The sequence below is a fragment of the Pleurodeles waltl genome, chromosome 5 (genome assembly GCF_031143425.1).
Source record: "Pleurodeles waltl isolate 20211129_DDA chromosome 5, aPleWal1.hap1.20221129, whole genome shotgun sequence".
In the NCBI taxonomy this organism is placed as follows: Eukaryota; Metazoa; Chordata; class Amphibia; order Caudata; family Salamandridae; genus Pleurodeles; species Pleurodeles waltl.
In genome coordinates this window covers 1,586,233,972-1,586,254,180 of record NC_090444.1, presented here as the reverse complement: position 1 = coordinate 1,586,254,180, position 20,209 = coordinate 1,586,233,972, and the positions used below count along the sequence as shown (strand labels likewise).

General features: G+C 42.1%; 1 protein-coding gene across 6 annotated transcripts in view; it reads left to right on the top strand.

Moving 5' to 3' along the window:
- The window catches only part of KIDINS220 (kinase D interacting substrate 220), a 987,486-nt gene that overhangs the window by 253,020 nt on the left and 714,257 nt on the right, over positions 1-20,209 (top strand). For all 6 annotated transcript variants that reach the window (XM_069235892.1, XM_069235890.1, XM_069235888.1 and 3 more), the window contains exons 7-8: positions 5,249-5,347; positions 11,400-11,597. In XM_069235892.1, the coding sequence (XP_069091993.1) occupies positions 5,249-5,347; positions 11,400-11,597 (297 nt within the window). The remainder of the gene's footprint in view (positions 1-5,248; positions 5,348-11,399; positions 11,598-20,209) is intronic.

Genomic DNA, 20,209 nt, shown 5'->3' with positions numbered 1-20,209 from the left:
TTACTCCTTCCTTCCTGGTCACTGGGAGGTGTTGTGGTACTTACCTCTGTGGTTTCCTGGTACCCCAGCTCCCCTCTACACATTCCACTTACCTGGGTGGGAGTCGCATGTTAGCATTCCAAGGTTTTAGTGTATGGTTTGGGCTTTCCCTAGGGTCACTATTCACTATTGTGATTTATACTGTTTTACACTGTTCCCTAACTGTTTTCTATGCTTATCTTTAATTGCTGGTGTATATATATAGTGTGTTGACTCACTTGCTAAGGCAGTATTGCCTCTACCCTATTTTTGGTATTGTGTTACCATAATAAAGTACCTTTATTTTTGTAACACTGCGTGGCTTCTTTCATGTGTGTAAGTGCTGTGTGACTACAGTGGTAATGCATGAGCTTTGCATGTCTCCTAGATAATCCTTGGCTGCTCATCCACAGCAACCTCTAGAGAGCCTGGCTTCTAGACACTGCCTACACTACACTAATAGGGGATACCTGGTATAAGGTATAAGTACCTCAGGTACGCACCACACACCAGGCCAGCTTCCTACAGCAACCAAGAGAGAACTGCAAACATGGTTAGGATGGAAGTGAGCGTGGCATTAATGTTGTGCGTGTCCTTTTATATAAAGCAACATATCGGCAGCGTATATAGATAAGGCGTGTATCCCATCCCTTAACTGGATGCCCCATTATGTCCCCCATTGGCGCAAGGCTATCGCTAGTGGTTTAATAGCCAGTGAGAATTGTTGTGCTGATACAGGGCAGCCCTGTCTCATTCCCCTGTGTATATTGATGGCATCTGAAATAAGAGGTCCCTTCTTGACTCTAATTAGGGGGCTGGTGTATAGCAATTTCACTAAGCGAAGAAAATTGTGGCCCAAGCCATGCCAGGATAGTGTGGCAAAGAGGTAACCCCATTCCAAGGATCAAAGGTCTTTTTGAAGTCTAGGACCAGGCATCCAGCACGATGTATATGTCAAGACTCAAAAGAAACAATGCAAATTTAGGGAGGTATTACGTGTGGGGACGAACCCATTCTGATCTGGGTGTGCCAATGTTGGGACCATGGGTGGCAGCTGTTCCTCGAGTATTTCTGCCAGAATTTTATAATTGGCATTCAGCAACGCTAATGGTCTGTAGGAGCCAATAAGTAGTGGGTCCCTATGGGGTTTAGGCAAGGATATAACCATTGCTTTCCTTTGAGTGGCAAAGAGGCCATCAACGGACAGGGCCTTGTCATACATCGTCAGTAAGTGAGGAGCAACTTAGGTTGCGTAGGTCTTGTATAGTTCTGCCAGTAATCCATTGAGGCCTGGTGATTTGCCAGTGGCTAGCACTGCAGTGGCGTCTTTAATTTCCATCAGCGTGATCAGGCCATCCAGGTCTCTTCACTTGTCCATGGCTATGCTGGGCATCTTTAGAGTGTCAAAGAATGAGTTGTAAGCTTCTGAGCTTGCGTCTGTAGTTGACTGATATACCTGTGTATAATGTTGTGTGAGTTCCTCATGAATAGCATGCCCCCCGCCCTCAATTAGTCCCTGCAAGGCACCACTGATCTTTTCCACATCTGCCGCATCTAGGTCGCGCAGCACAGCCCAGTCTTCTGACCCCACCATGCATACCATTCCACCTTCTTTGTGGCTCACAGACTCTTTCTGCGCTGGGCTCAACTTATCTCCACGCTACATCAATCGCTAGCCTGCCGTTCACTGCAGGGGGTAATTCTTCCAATCACTCATTGTTCCTCGGTTGCAATGCGATCCCCCAAAGCAGTGTCCATGTGCTGAGGGGCTGCAATTCAGGTCCCAGGTCGCCACCGCCTTGGGCAATAGCTTTCCTCTCAAACTCCTGAGTCAGAAGGTTTCTCTTGTATGGCAGCGGCTCAGACAGGGGGGTTGGGGTGATATGTGACATGCAATGGCAGGCCTTTGGCAGGATAAATGCTGGATAAATGGGGTATTTGGCAGCGCTAGTCTAGAACATGTCTGCCGTGGTGGCTGCGCATGCCATGCCTCTGGAAACAAACATCCATATTTGATTATAAAATATATCAGTAGATGTTCGTTATATAGGTGCAGAAGGACACTGACGTTAAAGAAATAGAAATACGTCTACATTTTCACAGGTTTCACAGATTGTACCCAGGGGAAGCTACCGAAGTAAAAGTTTACTCTGGGTTATATATGCCTCTCACTTTTGTAAGTTGAAAAATAATTGTGCATGTGCACCACTTATGCCTTTTCATAGTGGGATTTATTAATTTTTGTGTGAATTGGAATTACTGATGGAAGCAAGAGCTTGTGCTTTACTCACTTTTCCCTTTTCCCTATTCTATGCCTCAGCGAATTTCCTTATGACCTGGAGTTTGTGCCTCAATCAAAATGTCCTTGAATGTGTAGACTACTGCTTTTTTGTGTAAGGTGTTGTTCTTGGTGCAATTTCTTTAAGCCTTCTATCTTTTATAGACTATTTATTTTTGTTTTTTGCTCAAGGAACACCAGTTCTTGAGTATTTGTACTGGTGATAGATGCAACGGCATTCAGTCAGTTGCGGGATATGAGGGGAAAACTCTTTCTGGTCCTTTTTACTTCCAGTACTCTTTATGTCCCGGCTCGTTGCCTTTTCTACTTTTCAGTATCCCTGCCTCTTCATTGCAGTGCCAGAAACTCCTTTTGTAAATGTTGTTGGTATAGAGTTTTGCAAGCGGATACCGTCATTATCTGAGTACCTTTAAATGTGGCATACCCTCAAAAGGGCATGTACATGGACCCTCACCAGTTCTTTTTTTTCTAATGAATTTTATGAATTGTAACACGTTTCCCTTGTGCTTAGGAATTTCCCTACTCGGGACATTCCTCTTAGACTTTGAGACTATATGATCTTTTTTGCGTAGTTTCATCCAACCCCTTTTTTTATTCAGATCAGGTAGATTTTGAAGAAGCACTTTATTTTCAAGCCATTGCGTTGTGCTATGGGTATTGAGTTTCCTGTCTATGGACAAGTCCACTATTGCTGACTTGTGCTTTGTGTTCTACTATAAGAATGAGGTTCCTCCTGAACAATCTGGCTAGCATGCAGAGTAAAGGGTTCACCAGCTCCTGAATAGATGTTGAATTTCATCACGAGAAAGAAGTGTCAGAGAGGAAGTACGGGGTCTCTCCCATCTACCATTAATTATACAGAGTGTCAATCCTTCTAGTGAGGTAGTGAGCATGCCCCCAAGTCCTGAATAGTCCTGAATGGATCACAATACTGCCTTCATCTTTCTACTTTAGCTGACATTATTGTGGAGAGTGTGTTTTTGCGCATCATTGATGGTATTGTGGTGAACCTCTGATTGATGGTGTTTTTGCAAGTGGCCTAACACGTTCTTGGTACTTGTCATTATGTTTATACAGTTTGAAAAATTGAAGCCTAAAGCAGCCGTTCTACTGCTTCCCCTAACTGTCCCTCAGTAACTCTTCAGCAACTTGTTCTGACGTTTCTTTGTTCACAAACGGCATTCCTTAAAGAAGTGTAAAATCTGGGTGCCTCCCTGGAGCAGTAATATAACATGGTCATGCAAGTCATCGCTGCAATAAAAAAGGCCTCAGCCAGCTAAATCGACTCCAGTGCATTCTCCTCTTCATCTCACTGGCGGTGTGTACAGCAGTTGTGGGTATCTCAGACTTCAAGCTGGACCACATCAAATGTATATGCTGGCTTTCCAAAGATTGTCAGACTGACCAAAGTGTAACTGACATATTCTTTGTGGTTTTAAGGAGTGTGGTCTTTACCTCCACATTGTGAAACCTTCTCTGGTTGCCATTGATAGCCAGAATTCATTTGATGTTCTCAGTCTACAAATGCTGCTCAAAGTCTTCCCTGTTACACAGATACAACAGGATGTCTCCTGACACACCCTGAAAAAGGCAGCAATCTCTTTCCTTGCCAGCATCCAGAAGGATGACCAAGGAGACAGATGTTACACTGAACTGCACATTCACTTTTGGCATCAACTTCCTTTCGAGGTCAGAGTTCTTTCCCCAATAGTTGGCTTTCTATAACGCTATGAAGACGCATCTCTTTGTGTTGTGTCTTTCTTTCCAACCTTTTAAATCTACTTGTTTGTTTACCTAGTAAACTTAAAAAAAAATTGCTTTGCATTTTGTAAAGGGATACCAAAACTGTGTTTTTTGGGTACTGATCTCTGACTTCAACACTTAAGCCCTTATTGTTAATTGCTCATCGATTTTGACGGGCTCGGTAATGTGAGCTGCTGAACGTATTACAATTATGAGGGCCACAAAAACACAATGGACGAGCCTCATTCTCTCCAGAGTTTTCTGCTGCCGACACAATGGAAAACTTTGGGAAGTAATTGATAATTACCGTCAGGAATGTGCACTTACCAGGTGCCTGCCTGGGGTTCGAAATAAAGCCCTAATTCTCTCCTTAGTCCATTGTCTAATTAGGTCAAGTGCTCCAACATGTCCAGTACACGTCTGTTCGTAGGAAAATACAATAACAAAAAGTAAATTAAAATAAACTACTACGACAGACCTATGTATGTTTTGGTGCAGTTTGACCGCTGCTTGCAAAAAAAAAAAAAAACTATAAGTGAGTGATTACTGTGGAAGTAGGCACTTGTGCATTAATAAAATATAATAAAATATTTCCTCTTAGCAAAATAAGTACTCATTCCTTTCCAGTTGAAAGACTGATTTTCAAAGGACACAAACTTATACTGTGAAACGTATTGAGTTTTACAGGGCATTCGTTTGCAAGTTTGTCATCCTAATGGATTTAAATGTAACTGTATTTATTACCTTCTTTTCTTGTGCGTCTTCCAAAAAAGGTCTGAAATTTGGGGTTTATATTTTCCAAACCGGCGTTCCTTTAACGTGCCATTCATGAGCACTCTTAGAAAGTCATCTAAATTAAATTTTTACGGTTCCACATAACATACTGAACAGTGATCTGTTAGACATTTTTTCCTTGCGCTTTTTTTAACGTTTCAATTGAGTGTTTATCTTAAATGTGTGTGTGAGAGATTGTGACACCTCGGAGCTGCTTAAGGGTTCTTTTACTTGTTAAGTGCCTAAGTTTGGTGCGCCTGTCTAATATGCTTCACGTTGGATAATATGACTGGGCGCGTAATTTCCATCATTATATCTAAATTGCATTGCCTCATTTTCCAAAAATATCAACTATGAAAACAAAGCAAAGACATGAGTGGATGTTTCACTGATTTATTCTGTTCGTATTTGCAGTTTGGAACCACAGCGTTGATTTGGGCTGCCAGAAAGGGCCACTTAGAGTCCGTTAAATACCTGCTACAGATGGGGGCTGACGTCGACCAAGAAGGAGCTGTAAGTTGTACTGCTGTTATTGATTTGTGAGACTTAACAGTAGCACCATATGCTCGTAGAAAAAGTCAAAACTTAACCTGGATCAGATATATAAAAAAAAATTGCTTCAGTGTGTACAACTAGCCTGCTTTGTTTCAGACAACGTTTTTCTATACGTGATTTAATATAATTGCTATGAAAAGAGAATAGACACGCAAGTTTCAGCTGCTAACACAGTTTGACCACAGGAGGCTGATGCTGCACATTTTCACAATTTTAAACTATGTTTCTTCAAACAGACTTGTCTCAACCTGAACAGAAACCATAATAGTCGGTGTTGTGGCTGGGTTCCATTTTTATGGTGTTAGAGCTTAACAAGTGTATTTAAAGTTGCATCACTTTGAAAACATCCTAGCAACTGTAGCTGTTGTTCAGGCATTTTAGGGTAACCGCTCTCTGTGTGAGAGCTCATCCTCATTTTCATCCTGCATTGACCGTTGTGTATGATGAAGAAAACAGAGCCTGAGTATATTATCTTTATCCCACAATATAGCTGCTTTAAAGGAGGGAGGGAGGACCAAACGTATGATCCAACGTTTTCCCTTTTGCAGGGGTGAAAATACTTGCATGTCAAGGAGAGCCATGCCATCTTGCCCCTGTTCAGCACTACTGGCCTCCCCTTATTTAGTTCTTGCCTACACAGGGTATGCACTGTCCTGCGTGACGTATTATTTACAATTGTGAGCTTACAACTCGCCCATAGAATGCCTTAGTTGTTTTCGTTGGCACTCTCATTTCAAACGTTCGATTGCTTACCTTCAGTAGGCCTCCCTTCGTTTCTTGTGTTAGCTCCATCCTGGAGCATGGACTGAGTACATGTGTTCTTCTTCGTCCTTCTGCAAGCACAATGTTTTTTGGGTTTGATAAGCATCTCAGTATTATTCCCAGATGTCTAATGTGCTTTCCTACTTTTTAAAACTGGCATGCGGCTTCTTATTTGTTGCTTTAACCAGATCTGCCATCTCTATTGACTCTTACAACCAAACCTGTACCACTCTACGCGACTACTTTTCACTCTGCTCTGCGCCACTCTACTACATGCCACTCTACTCCACACAGGGCCAGTCTCTGCTCCACACAGTGGTACTCTATGGCACTCTATGCCATTCTCCTCTATGCCACTCTGATCTGTGCCACTCTGATACTCTTCTGTTGCACTACGCTCCACTCTGTTCCATACCACTCTACACGCTACTCTACTCCAAGCCACTCTACTCTATGCCACTGTACTCCACACAGTGGCACTTTATGACACCACTCTACACCATGCCATTCAACTGGGCTACTCTACTCTGTGCCAGTCTAGTCTGTGCCACTCTACGCTATGGCACTCTACTCCACGCCACTCTACTCCATTATGTGCCACTCTCCTCCATTCTCCTCTATGCCACTCTGTCACTCTCCTCTACACCACTCTACTCCACGCCACTTTACGACTTTCTCCTCTACACCACTGTCACTCTACACCACTCTCCTCTACACCTCTCTACTCTGCACAACTCTACTCATCACCACTTTGTGCCACTCCATACCACTCCTCTCCAGTGTAGGCCATTCTATGCCTCTTCACGCCACTCCACACAATGGCACTCTATGCCACTGTACCCTAGGACATTCCACTGTATCCTTTTCCACTCCACTCCACTCTTTCACTCTACTCTCCGAAACTGTACTGTACTGTGGTTGTACACCACACATTTCACGCCACTCCTCTTTACACCACTCCACTCTACACCACTTCACACATTTCCACTCTATGCCACTCCACAGCAGTGTTCACCACTCCACACCTCTCCACTCTGGCCACCCATCGCCACCCCACACAATGCCACTTTGTGGTAGTCTACTGTATGTCACTCTATGCCACTCCACTGTACCCCTCTCTACTCCATTCCACTCTATGCCACTCAGTACCACTCTACTCTATGCCACTCTACTCTATGCCACACTCAACGCCACTCTATGCCACTGCACTCTACACAATCCACTTCATTCCACTTTACGCCACTCTCATCTACTCTTCTCACCTCTCTGTCACTCCACTAACTTTGAGTCACGCTGAACAGCAACCCCGCTTCTGTACAGCATGACTAAAAGACATTGCCAAAGCTAGTAGCTCTCACATTGCCAATGTAGGTTAATTTCCATAAACATTACAGTTTGTACGTCCACTAAGTGTGCTCTCTGTGTTTTTTTTACTGTGGCGCAGCAGAGCACCATGGTTTTACGTGCCACAGGTTACACCAAAGGCGCGTTTCCACACATGACGGACCAACTATTAAGTATAGAACTTCCCAGTTGCTTTCCTGAGCTCCTCTGCTGCAAGATGCCTACTAGTAACCCTTAATCAATAAACTTGAATCCATTGTCTGTCCCTAATCCCACCCCTACTTCATTGAGGTTATTAATTGAAACTCCTGAAGTGCCTCTATTGGAACTTTCTCCACTTTGATCTACAGACACTCCTAATGATCACGCTGTTCAGGGCTATCTACAGTGAGCCCTAACACAACTAAGTGTTAGAATACGCTCTTCACCATCCCCTATTACCATTCTGTCCTCCAATCCAATTCACGCTTACTGATATGAGATGAAAAAATTTACAAAATGTTTATCACACATGTTCAATTTTGTCTTGCTCTCACCCACCCAGAACCCCCCTAAGATCCAAAATGTACCTTCTTAATCATATGTTGTTCTTATCTAATGCTTGTTAGTATATCCAACACTTCAATCAATCAGCCATTTGTAGAGCACGTCGCTGTCACTCCTGGTGGTACTGGGCGCTGGGGTGTGATGGAGGTGTTTTTTCCGAACATCAGGACTTCCATCTTTTCAGAGTTTAGCTTCAGGCAGTTAGTTTCCATCCAGTTAGCTTTGGTGGTCATGGTGTTGTGGAAGTTGATTCTGGTGGTAGAGGGGTCTTCAGTAAGCAAGAGGAACAGTTGAGTATCGTCTGCGTAGGAGATGATGTTGAGTCCGTGGGACCTAACAATGTCAGCCTGGGGGTTCATGTGCCTACTTCTGGTAGGATTGCTAAAGTGTTGTCACAGACCAAAGACTCTAGACAATGATATCCATCAACTTATTAGAGATTTAGATCTTTCAAAAAGATATACAATATACAAAATTATATTAATTAATATAACTTTAAAAAGGAGCAAAACAATGCGTAACACATTATTAATTCATTAACTGGGCAGTTTATCATCTCCACTGCAGCCCTTGTGTTTGGAATACAATCTTTTTTAAAAAGTGGTTTAAAAAATCTCTGTTGATGCATTTTTAAGGCGGAAGAGGAAAATATGACATATTCATTGGTCTGTACATCATTATAGCATAAGGTGCATATTCTCTCTCCTCAAGTTACATTCTACCATACATCTGTGACAGTTTTTTTTAATGGCAAACAATTCAATCTACATAGCATCATGCATTTTCTCACCGTATGTTCCAAATTCCAATTCAAATACACTTGAGGAGCTGCTACCTGACTTGATTGAATGATATTTTGGAATCAACATTTTGATCTACGTATCTCCAGACCTTTCCATGGGGTGATTTTTCATAGTATGTTTTAAATAATTTTTAAGATAAACATAACTCATATTCTGAATATCTAATTTAGTCAAGGAAAAGTGCTGAAGTGCAGTTAAAATATTAGTTAAATGTGATCCAGTCTCTGTGGTAGGGGCGAAACAACCCAGAGCCATAAAATTCCTTAAGGACTTTTCATCAGCAATAATAAACAATTAGACCATTGTAAAATAGCAACCAGACCGCTTATAAAAGTGCTCACTAATCCTAGTTACAACCTTAGGGCTTCTATAGAGACCATAGAATTTAAGGTGCAGATAATGCAAAGAGTTTTCCCCTCCACCTATTGCATAAAATGCCATTGATGAGTATTTATTGTCTCTATAGCATATACAATTGTCAGTGGGATCTTCATTTTATATATAGGTAAAAGATGATATAAGTGCCTATGCCCTGTTGCTCCATAAAGTGCCTTTCGCGGCATTTCCAAGGGCAAGCGCCATATTTGATACATGTGCAATATGCTCACTGTCACCCAAGTTTGCCGACATTATTCTTCAAAGATAAGGTTAGGATTTTACTACTTGTATGATTTAATTATTAAAAAAACGCTTATACTTTGCATTTATCTGATTCCCCTTTGGACAAAACTTCATCCCCTTAGTTTTATTTATATTCACCTTCAGGAACTGAGTGTCTGAATATGATGACAAGATATCAAGATGTCTGTGAAGACAGTTAGGAATCAGGTCTAGCAGAACAATATCGCCAAAAGGATAAGAGCCTAATTTTGGGGCATCACCAGCTACCTTCCTCAACACATCAGGCAAATCCGCCATATAAAGCTTATCAGTCATCACTCAGTTTCAAAAGCTGGATTCGCAATCTGCAGTCAAAGTAGACAGTTCCTGTATACAGCCTGTGTTTGTTAGCAGAAACTCTAGCCCCAATTGCAAGTTTTGCTACATATGCATTCCTTCCGATTTCAGCACCCTGGTGGCCCGAAAAGGAACAGATGTGAGGCTAATCAGCAATAAATAACTTGGTTCCATGACAAACACTGAAGTTCATAGCTTTACCTTGGCTCTGATTCCTCAGGTATAGCACACAATATCACAGCAGTATCTGAATGATTTGGTGCAAGAAGGTATCTGAGAGCTATAGAGAAAGGTCCCAGATGACATGAAAAACGTGTGTGCATGAAACCGGAAATCCTTAGAGACAGGCAGAATAACAGTGTTAAGATTTATGTGTCAACATTGAGACACTTATTTTCTTTTCCTATTCCTTCTTAATCTTTAATTCCCTTGCTTTAGAAAACAGATAACAGGATGTACAAATTTATGCTCATGTGACAGTGTCTTTAATCTTTAACTATCATTGTTTTCATGGTGGTAGCAATAAAAAGGCACACACATCACAAATAGCGGTTTGCGTACATATACTTCCACAGATCTGTCCAACATACTTCTCACTGACCCTTCATTTAATCCAGTTACTCATGCTCTTCTTTGGCTTTATCTATTATACAGTTTCTTAGAATTTATAAACCCCCCTTATAGTTGACAAAACAAGAAGTTTTCAAAGCCCTAGGTTAGAGGGTAGACTCTACATACCTTTATTTTCTTGATTATTGAGTGTGGTATCTATACTTTTTACAGTAATCGTTAACAGATTTCTAAGCTGGTCTTAATATTGCTGAAATTAAATGGCATGCACAGTTGTGATCCAGCATTTGTGATTTATTTTTTTTTTTAGTATATCCTGTTCCTCAAATTTGTGTAATTACTTTGTGACACATTCTGCATTCTGTCGTAATCCTGGTTGGTTTTTAGAGTTGTATGTTTTGCTGAATTACCACTTTCCCAAGTTTTTTACTCCATCCAGTCCTGGTGAAAAGTGTATAGTGAAAGAGATTTGAAAAATGCAAAACATTTAGTAATCAGGTGTGCAAACTCCAATGCAGCATGTCATGCTTCATTCTGAGCTCATTAAATTGGAATCGTACAGGGATTTTCACGTTGAAGTACCGCACACTGTGCAGTCAGTATTAGCGCAGGGGAAAATTAATGGTAAGTACCTTTGGCACCTTTGGTCGTGTTTTGGAAGTATAATAAGTGTTGGCCACGTAGGTCATGTACTGGACACATTGCCAGTCCTATCACTGTAATGTGTGGTGGTAGTTTAATTTGTGTTTAATAGGCACAAAAACTATTCTTGTTATACATGATGTTTCATGCGCTATGCACAAGCTGTTTTATGATATTTTACTCCTCTTCATTAAAATACTACTGTAAAAAGCAGTTTGCTTTTTTCACTTACTTTATTGCAGTATCCTAGAGTTTGGCAAAAAAAGAGTTTGGTCTCTCTGAAGTCTTAACTGTATTTTACTGAAAATATTACTGGTTCTATAGGCCACTGTTAAATAAATTAAATCTGTGATAATGCCTCACAATTCATTTATGCTTTCTTCCAGAATTCGATGACTGCACTTATTGTAGCAGTTAAAGGTGGCTACACAGACACTGTTAAAGAAATTTTGAAAAGGAATCCAAATGTCAACTTGACTGATAAAGATGGAAATACTGCTCTAGCAATTGCAGCAAAGGAAGGACATACTGAAATTGTACAAGATCTTCTGGACGCGGGAACTTATGTAAACATACCAGATCGGGTTAGTAAGCATTTTGCTTTTGTGAATTATTTTTTGTTTCTCTCAGTATTTCTCTCTCTCTCTCTCTCTCTCTCTCTCTCTCTCTCTCTCTCTCTATATATATATATATATATATGTTCGATGGCATGTGTAGCTGCAGATACACATGCTGTGCATTATCCTCCCATCTAGTGTTGGGCTCGGAGTGTTACAAGTTGTTTTTCTTCGAAGAAGTCTTTTCGAGTCACGAGACCGAGGGACTCCTCCCTTTCGGCTCCATTGCGCATGGGCGTCGACTCCATCTTAGATTGTTTTCTTTCCGCCATCGGGTTCGGACGTGTTCCTCTTCGCTCCGTGTTTCGGTTCGGAAAAGATAGTTATCCATCGGAAACTTTGACGGTATTGTTTGTGCTCGGTATCGGGTTAGTGCTAGCACATGGACACCGAAGAAAGAAGAGCTCCGGCAGCCCTTTGGGGCTTCCACTCCTCGGCGGGGCCTGGTCGGCCCGACCGCGTCCATCTTCAAAGCTCATGGAACGGACCCCCTTCCGCTTCTGCCCCAACTGCCACGCTGAGTATCCTTATACAGACCAACACTTGGTCTGTAATCTGTGTTTGTCCCCCGAACACAAAGAGGATACTTGTGAGGCCTGTCGGGCATTTCGATTCAAGAAGACACTGCGGGATCGTAGAGCTCGAAGACTTCAGATGGCGTCGACACCGGCCGGACACACCGACGTCGAAGAAGAGGAGACATTCTCCATTCGAGATTCGGACTCGGACGAGTCCGAGAGTGAGCAGCCGAAGACTCAACAAACCGTGAGTAAACCAGCCCCGGCAAAAACTCACTAGAGAATTATGAAGGCCAAGGGGACGCCACCGCCGACAGGCCATGGCTTTACCCGAAAACACGGTGACCAAACATCGGCACCGAAAAAGGCCTCCCAGCAGCCGAAGACATCCGACTCCGGTCGAGATACCGGCTCCGAACAAACTCGGCACCGAGATACCGGCTCCGATCAGACTCGACACCGAGAGATTGGCACCCCGAAAGCCAAAAAGGTTTCCTCTGAACCGAAAAAGACTGCCGAAAAGGTTTCGGTCCCGAAACATCCAGCCTCGGAGCCGAAACACAGCTCCTATATAGACGAACAAGGCCTTTCCACACAATTACAAGGCCACAGGTTTGAACAAGAACTGGGCATGGGAGAGCCAGACCATACCCAGAGGAGGCTCCATATACAAAAAGACACGGGGAAAATCAGAACTCTTCCTCCAATAAAGATGAAGCGGAAGCTCGCATTCCATGAGGCGGAAATGCAGCCGAAAGCAAAAGTGGCTAAAGAAAAAACACCACCACAGTTTTCGCCACAGCCATCGCCACCGCACTCGCCACATCTGTCCCCAGTAGCAACACCCCCAATGATACAGTCACCAACACACACAGGGATGAGCCAAGATGACCCGGATGCATGGGATTTGTATGATGCACCGGTCTCAGACAATAGTCCGGATTGCTACCCGGCAAGGCCATCACCACCTGAGGACAGTACTGCTTACATGCAGGTGGTTTCCAGGGCAGCTACTTTTCATAACGTAGCATTGCATGCAGAGCCCATAGAAGATGACTTCTTGTTCAGCACCCTGTCATCTACGCACAGCCAATACCAAAGTCTGCCAATGTTACCAGGCATGTTAAAACACGCCAAACAGGTGTTTCAAGACCCAGTCAAGAGTAGAGCCATCACACCTAGGGTGGAGAAGAAATATAAACCTCCCTCTGCGGACCCTGTGTACATTACGCAACAGTTAACTCCTGATTCAGTGGTAGTAGGAGCAGCCCGGAAAAGGGCAAACTCACAAACTTCTGGAGACGCACCACCGCCCGACAAAGAAAGTCGGAAATTCGATGCAGCAGGCAAGAGGGTGGCAGCACAGGCAGCCAATCAATGGTGAATTGCCAATTTGCAAGCTCTACTGGCAAGATACGACAGGGCACATTGGGATGAAATGCAACATCTCATTCAACACCTTCCCAAAGAGTTCCAGAAACGTGCCCAACAGGTTGTTGAGGAGGGCCAAACTATCTCCAACAACCAAATAAGGTCGGCTATGGACTCAGCAGACACGGCGGCCAGGACAGTCAACACGGCGGTAACCATTCGGAGACACGCGTGGCTACGGACCTCCGGATTTAAGCCAGAAATCCAGCAGGCTGTGCTGAATATGCCTTTCAATGGACAACAATTGTTTGGGCCGGAGATGGATACAGCGATAGACAAACTGAAGAAAGACACTGACACGGCCAAAGCCATGGGCGCGCTCTACTCCCCACAGAGCAGAGGCACTTTTAAGAAGCCGCACTTTAGAGGGGGGTTTCGGGTCCAGACCACAGAGCCTTCCACCTCACAAGTCAGACCCACATATCAGGGCCAATATCAGAGAGGAGGTTTTCGAGGACAGTATAGGGGTGGACAGTTCCCTAAAACAAGAGGGAAATTCCAGAGCCCAAAAATCCCACAAACTAAACAGTGACTTCAACGTCACAAACCCCCACCACACAACACCAGTGGGGGGGAGGCTCACAGATTATTACCAAAACTGGGAACACATAACTACGGACGCGTGGGTCCTAGCCATTATCCAACATGGTTATTGCATAGAATTCCTACATTTGCCACCAGATGTGCCTCCAAGTGCACACATGTCCAAACAACACTTAGATCTTTTACAACTAGAAGTCCAAGCATTGTTACAAAAAGAAGCAATAGAACTAGTACCCGACCATCAGAAAGGAACAGGTGTTTACTCCCTGTATTTCCTAATTCCAAAAAAGGACAAAACACTGAGACCCATATTAGACCTCAGAGCACTGAATCGTTACATCAAATCAGATCATTTTCACATGGTGACACTCCAAGACGTGATTCCCTTGCTCAAACAACAGGACTACATGTCAACATTAGATCTCAAGGATGCTTATTTCCACATACCCCTACATCCTTCCCACAGGAAATACTTGAGGTTTGTAATCCAAGGCGTGCATTACCAATTCAAAGTGTTACCGTTCGGCATAACAACAGCACCAAGGGTATTCACAAACTGCCTTGCAGTAGTAGCTGCTCATATCAGGAGGCAGCACATGCACGTTTTCCCTTACTTAGACGATTGGTTAATAAAGACCAGCACTCAGCAACAGTGTCTTCTACACACAAAATACGTCATAGAAACCCTTCACAAACTAGGGTTCTCTATAAACTACCAAAAATCACATCTACAACCGTGTCAAATACAACAATACTTAGGAGCAACAATCAACACGCAAAAAGGGATTGCCACTTCAAGTCCACAAAGGGTACAAGCCTTCCAAAATGTAATACTAAACATGCACCCAAACCAACACTATCAAGTGAGGTTTGTAATGAAACTCCTAGGCATGATGTCTTCATGCATAGCCATTGTCCCAAACGCAAGACTACACATGCGTCCCTTACAACAATGCCTAGCAAAACAATGGACACAGGCACAGGGTCAACTTCAAGATCTAGTGTTGATAGACCGCCAAACACACTCCTCGCTTCAATGGTGGAATCCTATAAATTTAAACCAAGGGCGGCCATTCCAAGACCCTGTGCCTCAATACGTGATCACAACAGATGCTTCCATGATAGGGTGGGGAGCACACCTCAACCAGCACAGTATACAGGGACAATGGGACGCTCAACAAAGGCAACTTCATATAAATCATCTAGAGCTGATAGCAGTGTTTCTAGCATTGAAAGCATTTCAACCGCTAATAGCCCACAAACACATTCTTGTCAAAACAGACAACATGACAACAATGTATTACCTAAACAAACAGGGAGGGACACACTCATCACAACTGTGTCTCTTAGCACAAAAAATTTGGCATTGGGCGATTCACAATCACATTCGCCTAATAGCACAGTATATCCCAGGGATTCAAAACCAGTTAGCCGACAATCTCAGTCGAGATCACCAATAAACACATGAATGGGAAATTCATCCCCAGATACTAAAAACTTACTTTCAACGCTGGGGAATACCAAAAATAGACCTATTTGCAACAAAAGAAAACGCAAAATGGCAAGACTTCGCATCCAGGTATCCACACCCACACTCCAAGGGCAATGCGTTATGGATGAGCTGGTCAGGGATATTTGCTTACGCTTTTTCCCCCTCTCCCACTCCTTCCGTATCTGGTAAACAAATTGAGTCAAAACAAACTCAAACTAATACTAATAGCACCAACATGGGCACGCCAACCATGGTATACCACACTACTAGACCTGTCAGTAGTACCTCATATCAAACTACCAAACAGACCAGATCTGTTAACTCAACACAAACAACAGATCAGACATCCGAATCCAGCATCGCTCAATCTAGCAATCTGGCTCCTGAGGTCTTAGAATTTGGACATTTAGACCTTACACAAGAATGTATGGAGGTCATTAAACAAGCTAGAAAACCTACTACAAGACATTGTTACGCAAACAAATGGAAAAGATTTGTTTATTACTGCCATAATAATCAAATTCAACCACTACATGCTTCCGCAAAAAACATTGTAAGCTACTTATTACACTTACAAAAATCTAAACTAGCATTTTCTTCCATTAAAATACATCTCACAGCAATATCTGCCTATCTGCAGATTACACATTCAACATCACTCTTTAGAATCCCAGTCATCAAAGCATTTATGGAGGGTTTAAAAAGAATCATACCCCCGAGAACACCACCAGTTCCCTTGTGGAACCTCAATATTGTATTAACACGACTCATGGGTCCACCATTTGAACCCTTGCACTCTTGTGAGATACAATACTTAACCTGGAAAGTAGCCTTCCTAATAGCTATCACATCTCTTAGAAGAGTGAGTGAAATACAAGCATTTACCATACAAGAACCCTTTATACAAATACATAAACATAAAGTGGTTCTCTGTACAAATCCCAAATTCTTACCAAAAGTTATATCACTGTTCCACCTAAACCAAACAGTGGAACTCCCAGTCTTTTTTCCACAACCAGACTCAGTAGCTGAAAGAGCCTTACATACGTTAGACATTAAAAGAGCACTAATGTATTATATTGATAGAACAAAACAGTTTCGCAAAACAAAACAATTGTTTGTAGCCTTTCCTGAAACCTCATGCAGGAAATCCAATATCCAAACAAGGCATTGCCAGATGGATAGTGAAATGTATTCAGACCTGCTATATTAAAGCAAAAAGATATCTACCTCTTACGCCAAAGGCGCACTCCACTAGGAAGAAAGGCGCCACAATGGCCTTTCTAGGAAATATACCTATGACAGAAATCTGTAAGGCAGCCACATGGTCTACGCCTCATACATTCACAAAACATTACTGTGTAGATGTGTTAACAACACAACAAGCCACAGTAGGACAGGCTGTATTACGAACATTATTTCAGACAACTTCAACTCCTACAGGCTAAGCCACAGGGCTTTTGGGGAGATAACCGCTTACTAGTCTATGCACAGCATGTGTATCTGCAGCTACACATGCCATCGAACGGAAAATGTCACTTACCCAGTGTACATCTGTTCGTGGCATGAGACGCTGCAGATTCACATGCGCCCTCCCACCTCCCCGGGAGCCTGTAGCCGTTGTAAGTTGATGAAACTTGTACATTATAAGTTGATGAAACTTGTACATTTGTAACTTTATAAATATATACTACTTTTATACACATTATGTACATACATAGTTACTCCATTGCATGGGCACCTTTACTAAATACACAACTCTTACCTCACCCTCTGCGGGGAAAACGATCTAAGATGGAGTCGATGCCCATGCGCAATGGGGAGGAGTCCCTCGGTCTCGTGACTCGAAAAGACTTCTTCGAAGAAAAACAACTTGTAACACTCCGAGCCCAACTCTAGATGGCAGGATAATGCACAGCATGTGAATCTGCAGCGTCTCATGCCACGAACAGATGTACACTGGGTAAGTGACATTTTCCATATATATATATATATATATATATATATATATATATATATATGCGTGTGTGTGTGTGTGTTTGTACATCCATTTTTAATGTAAGCGCCATTACATCATAAAGATATAACTGTACACATTTTGCTCTAATTACGGATACAATCTAATTGCCCAGGATAACCAAAAATTATTTAACAGGGGCTGATAAGAAGGCTGCGTTGTTTGACTCACAAAGGCTATTAGTTGACTTTAAGTTGGTGTTTGGTAAAAATAATAAAAGAGGGAGATGAAGATAAACAGCAAATTATGAGGCTTCATGAAACGGGTCTGGTTAGGTTAGTTTTAGGTGTAAACCGAATGTGGAGACAGGTTCCAATGAACACTGTCTAGCGTGATAAAAAATGAAGGCTAAAAAAAGTGATCAGATGCAGAAAAGGGTTGTTATCTGTCAAGCTAATTTCATTTAATATTTGGATTGGATTCGTAGCATAAATGTACTCGAATTATTTTAGAGATTATTTTAGAGATTTTCAAAATATGCAAGTTAGGCACATTTTAGTAATATAATAATATGATCTAATCTTAACAAATGTGACTGTATCTGTTGATATTGAAATGTGAAATGAACACAGACAATAATGGTGCAGATTTCGGACCTACCACCACCATTAAGTTGAGTAGTGACTTCAAAAGCACCTAACCTCATGGTTTTGGTAGTAAACCATTAAAAAGATTGTCCTTCCTAAAGGAGGAATTGCAGATGAAGTTCAAGAATTTAAAACAGTGTAAAAAAGGATTCAATGTCCAGACAAGCTATATTCAAAAATCATTACAATCTGTTTTAGCAGAAAGCAAAAAAATAATTCAATTATAACAAATGGTATTTAAATGACCGCAAGGCTGGGAATTTAAAAGATTGTCATAGTAAATGGATGGCTTGTTAAACTGAAGAAAAAAACTAAGTGTCTTTATATGAGTTTGGTGAGGCAAACCCTAAGAAGGAGTCAGGCAATGGAGTTCCTGAGTCTATCTGCAGCATTTACTCCATCCTAAATTATGTGAGTGCTCAAGATACAAAGGAAGTGAATGACATACCTCCCGTTGGAGTGTGCCCTGGATGTGAGATTGAAAAGGTGTTGAAATTATGCACGTGGTATGCTGTGATTGTGCTGAAGACAGCAGTTCCTGGCTTTTTCTGCTGTACATCTATGTTGAGACTCTGCTTGGTATTCACACTGAAGTGGTGAGGTATTGCTCCTATTTCCTTCTGAATATTTACAAATGCTGCAGGTGTCTTAAACGTTTGTATTCAACATCTTCTTGGGTGTCTTCTGCTGTAGCTGCTCCAGCATCACCAAGATAAAGTAGCAGTCTATCAGTGGGCAAAGTCTGCTTTTTATTTGGTGAACAGGAAGGATGTCCGCTTGTATTGGATATCCAGTCAGGACAGCAATTCAAACAAGTTACATTGAACAGTGGGTCAAATCTTGAGAAGAGATGACAGCGTTCAGTGGTAACTTCCATGGGCTATGAAAACTAGCATGAAATGCTCACCAAACAGTGTCATAGCAATGTAGCTTTCCACCTGCATCTGGCCAGTAAACATCACTGCAGTTAAGAGAACATCTGTTCTTGGAAATTCACTACACACACCTCCATTGTGGGAGGGTCAGTCAACAGATCAGATGAATACTGACCATTGATCTTTAGAGGCTGGCCAGGTTGGCCCAAACAGAGTTGTTTGCTATTGAGTCTTACATTCTTGGAAAGAAATAAGCCTGCATTTGTGGAAAGTATGGATTCCTATCACTCTTGAAATTTGGACATGAGGATTGACTCCTTTAACAGGAAATGGGTTCTGTGATTGGTGTACTACTCTTTTTTTCCCCAGGCCCCCATCAGGTTTGGGGAATGAAAACAAAAACTTTCAGAAGTAGATGTGTCCTCCACCATCTAAATGCTGTATCAAAGCTTAAATTTATAAACTCCGATTCAAACAAAAAAGAAATAGGAGGTTGTTAATTTTGCAATGACCTATCCCTTCCTAGCAACGTGGACCTCCATGTGTGCACAAACAAAAGGTCGTTACTACTGCAAAGTAGTTAACTTGATAGCCTCCTCTACCAAGAAGTCATCTCATGTTTCAGTGAATATTTCGTCCACAGTCTTTCTAAATAGCTCATTTATACTTCTGGGATGTTCCCTGTTGTTTTGGGAATTTAAGTGAATATTAATGTTTTTCCTTCCATGAAAAGCACTGTAGATCCTGGAAGTATTAGAGCTTTTGTTCTAGGAAGTAATGGGAGGACGGATGATTCTTTCATTGATAAGTCAGCCCAGCCCACAGTTGACCAGGAGGTACATGTGTGAAATATTAATCACAAACATACACTTTTCAAGTTTATTTACACCCATTCTTAGGATGAAAAATGCAAACATCTTAGTAGTATATAGATTTACACAGAAATAACTCCAGAAGAAAGATAATCGTTTTGGAGATGGAGAAAACCTGAGGGAGTCTTGTGTGGCATGTGATAAACCCTATTTCTGGATGAGTCGGCTGGGTAAAAGATTAGGCTTAATTAGCTGAATAGTCACATCCAAGAAGACAGGCACTGTGTGTCTCACATTCTCTCTC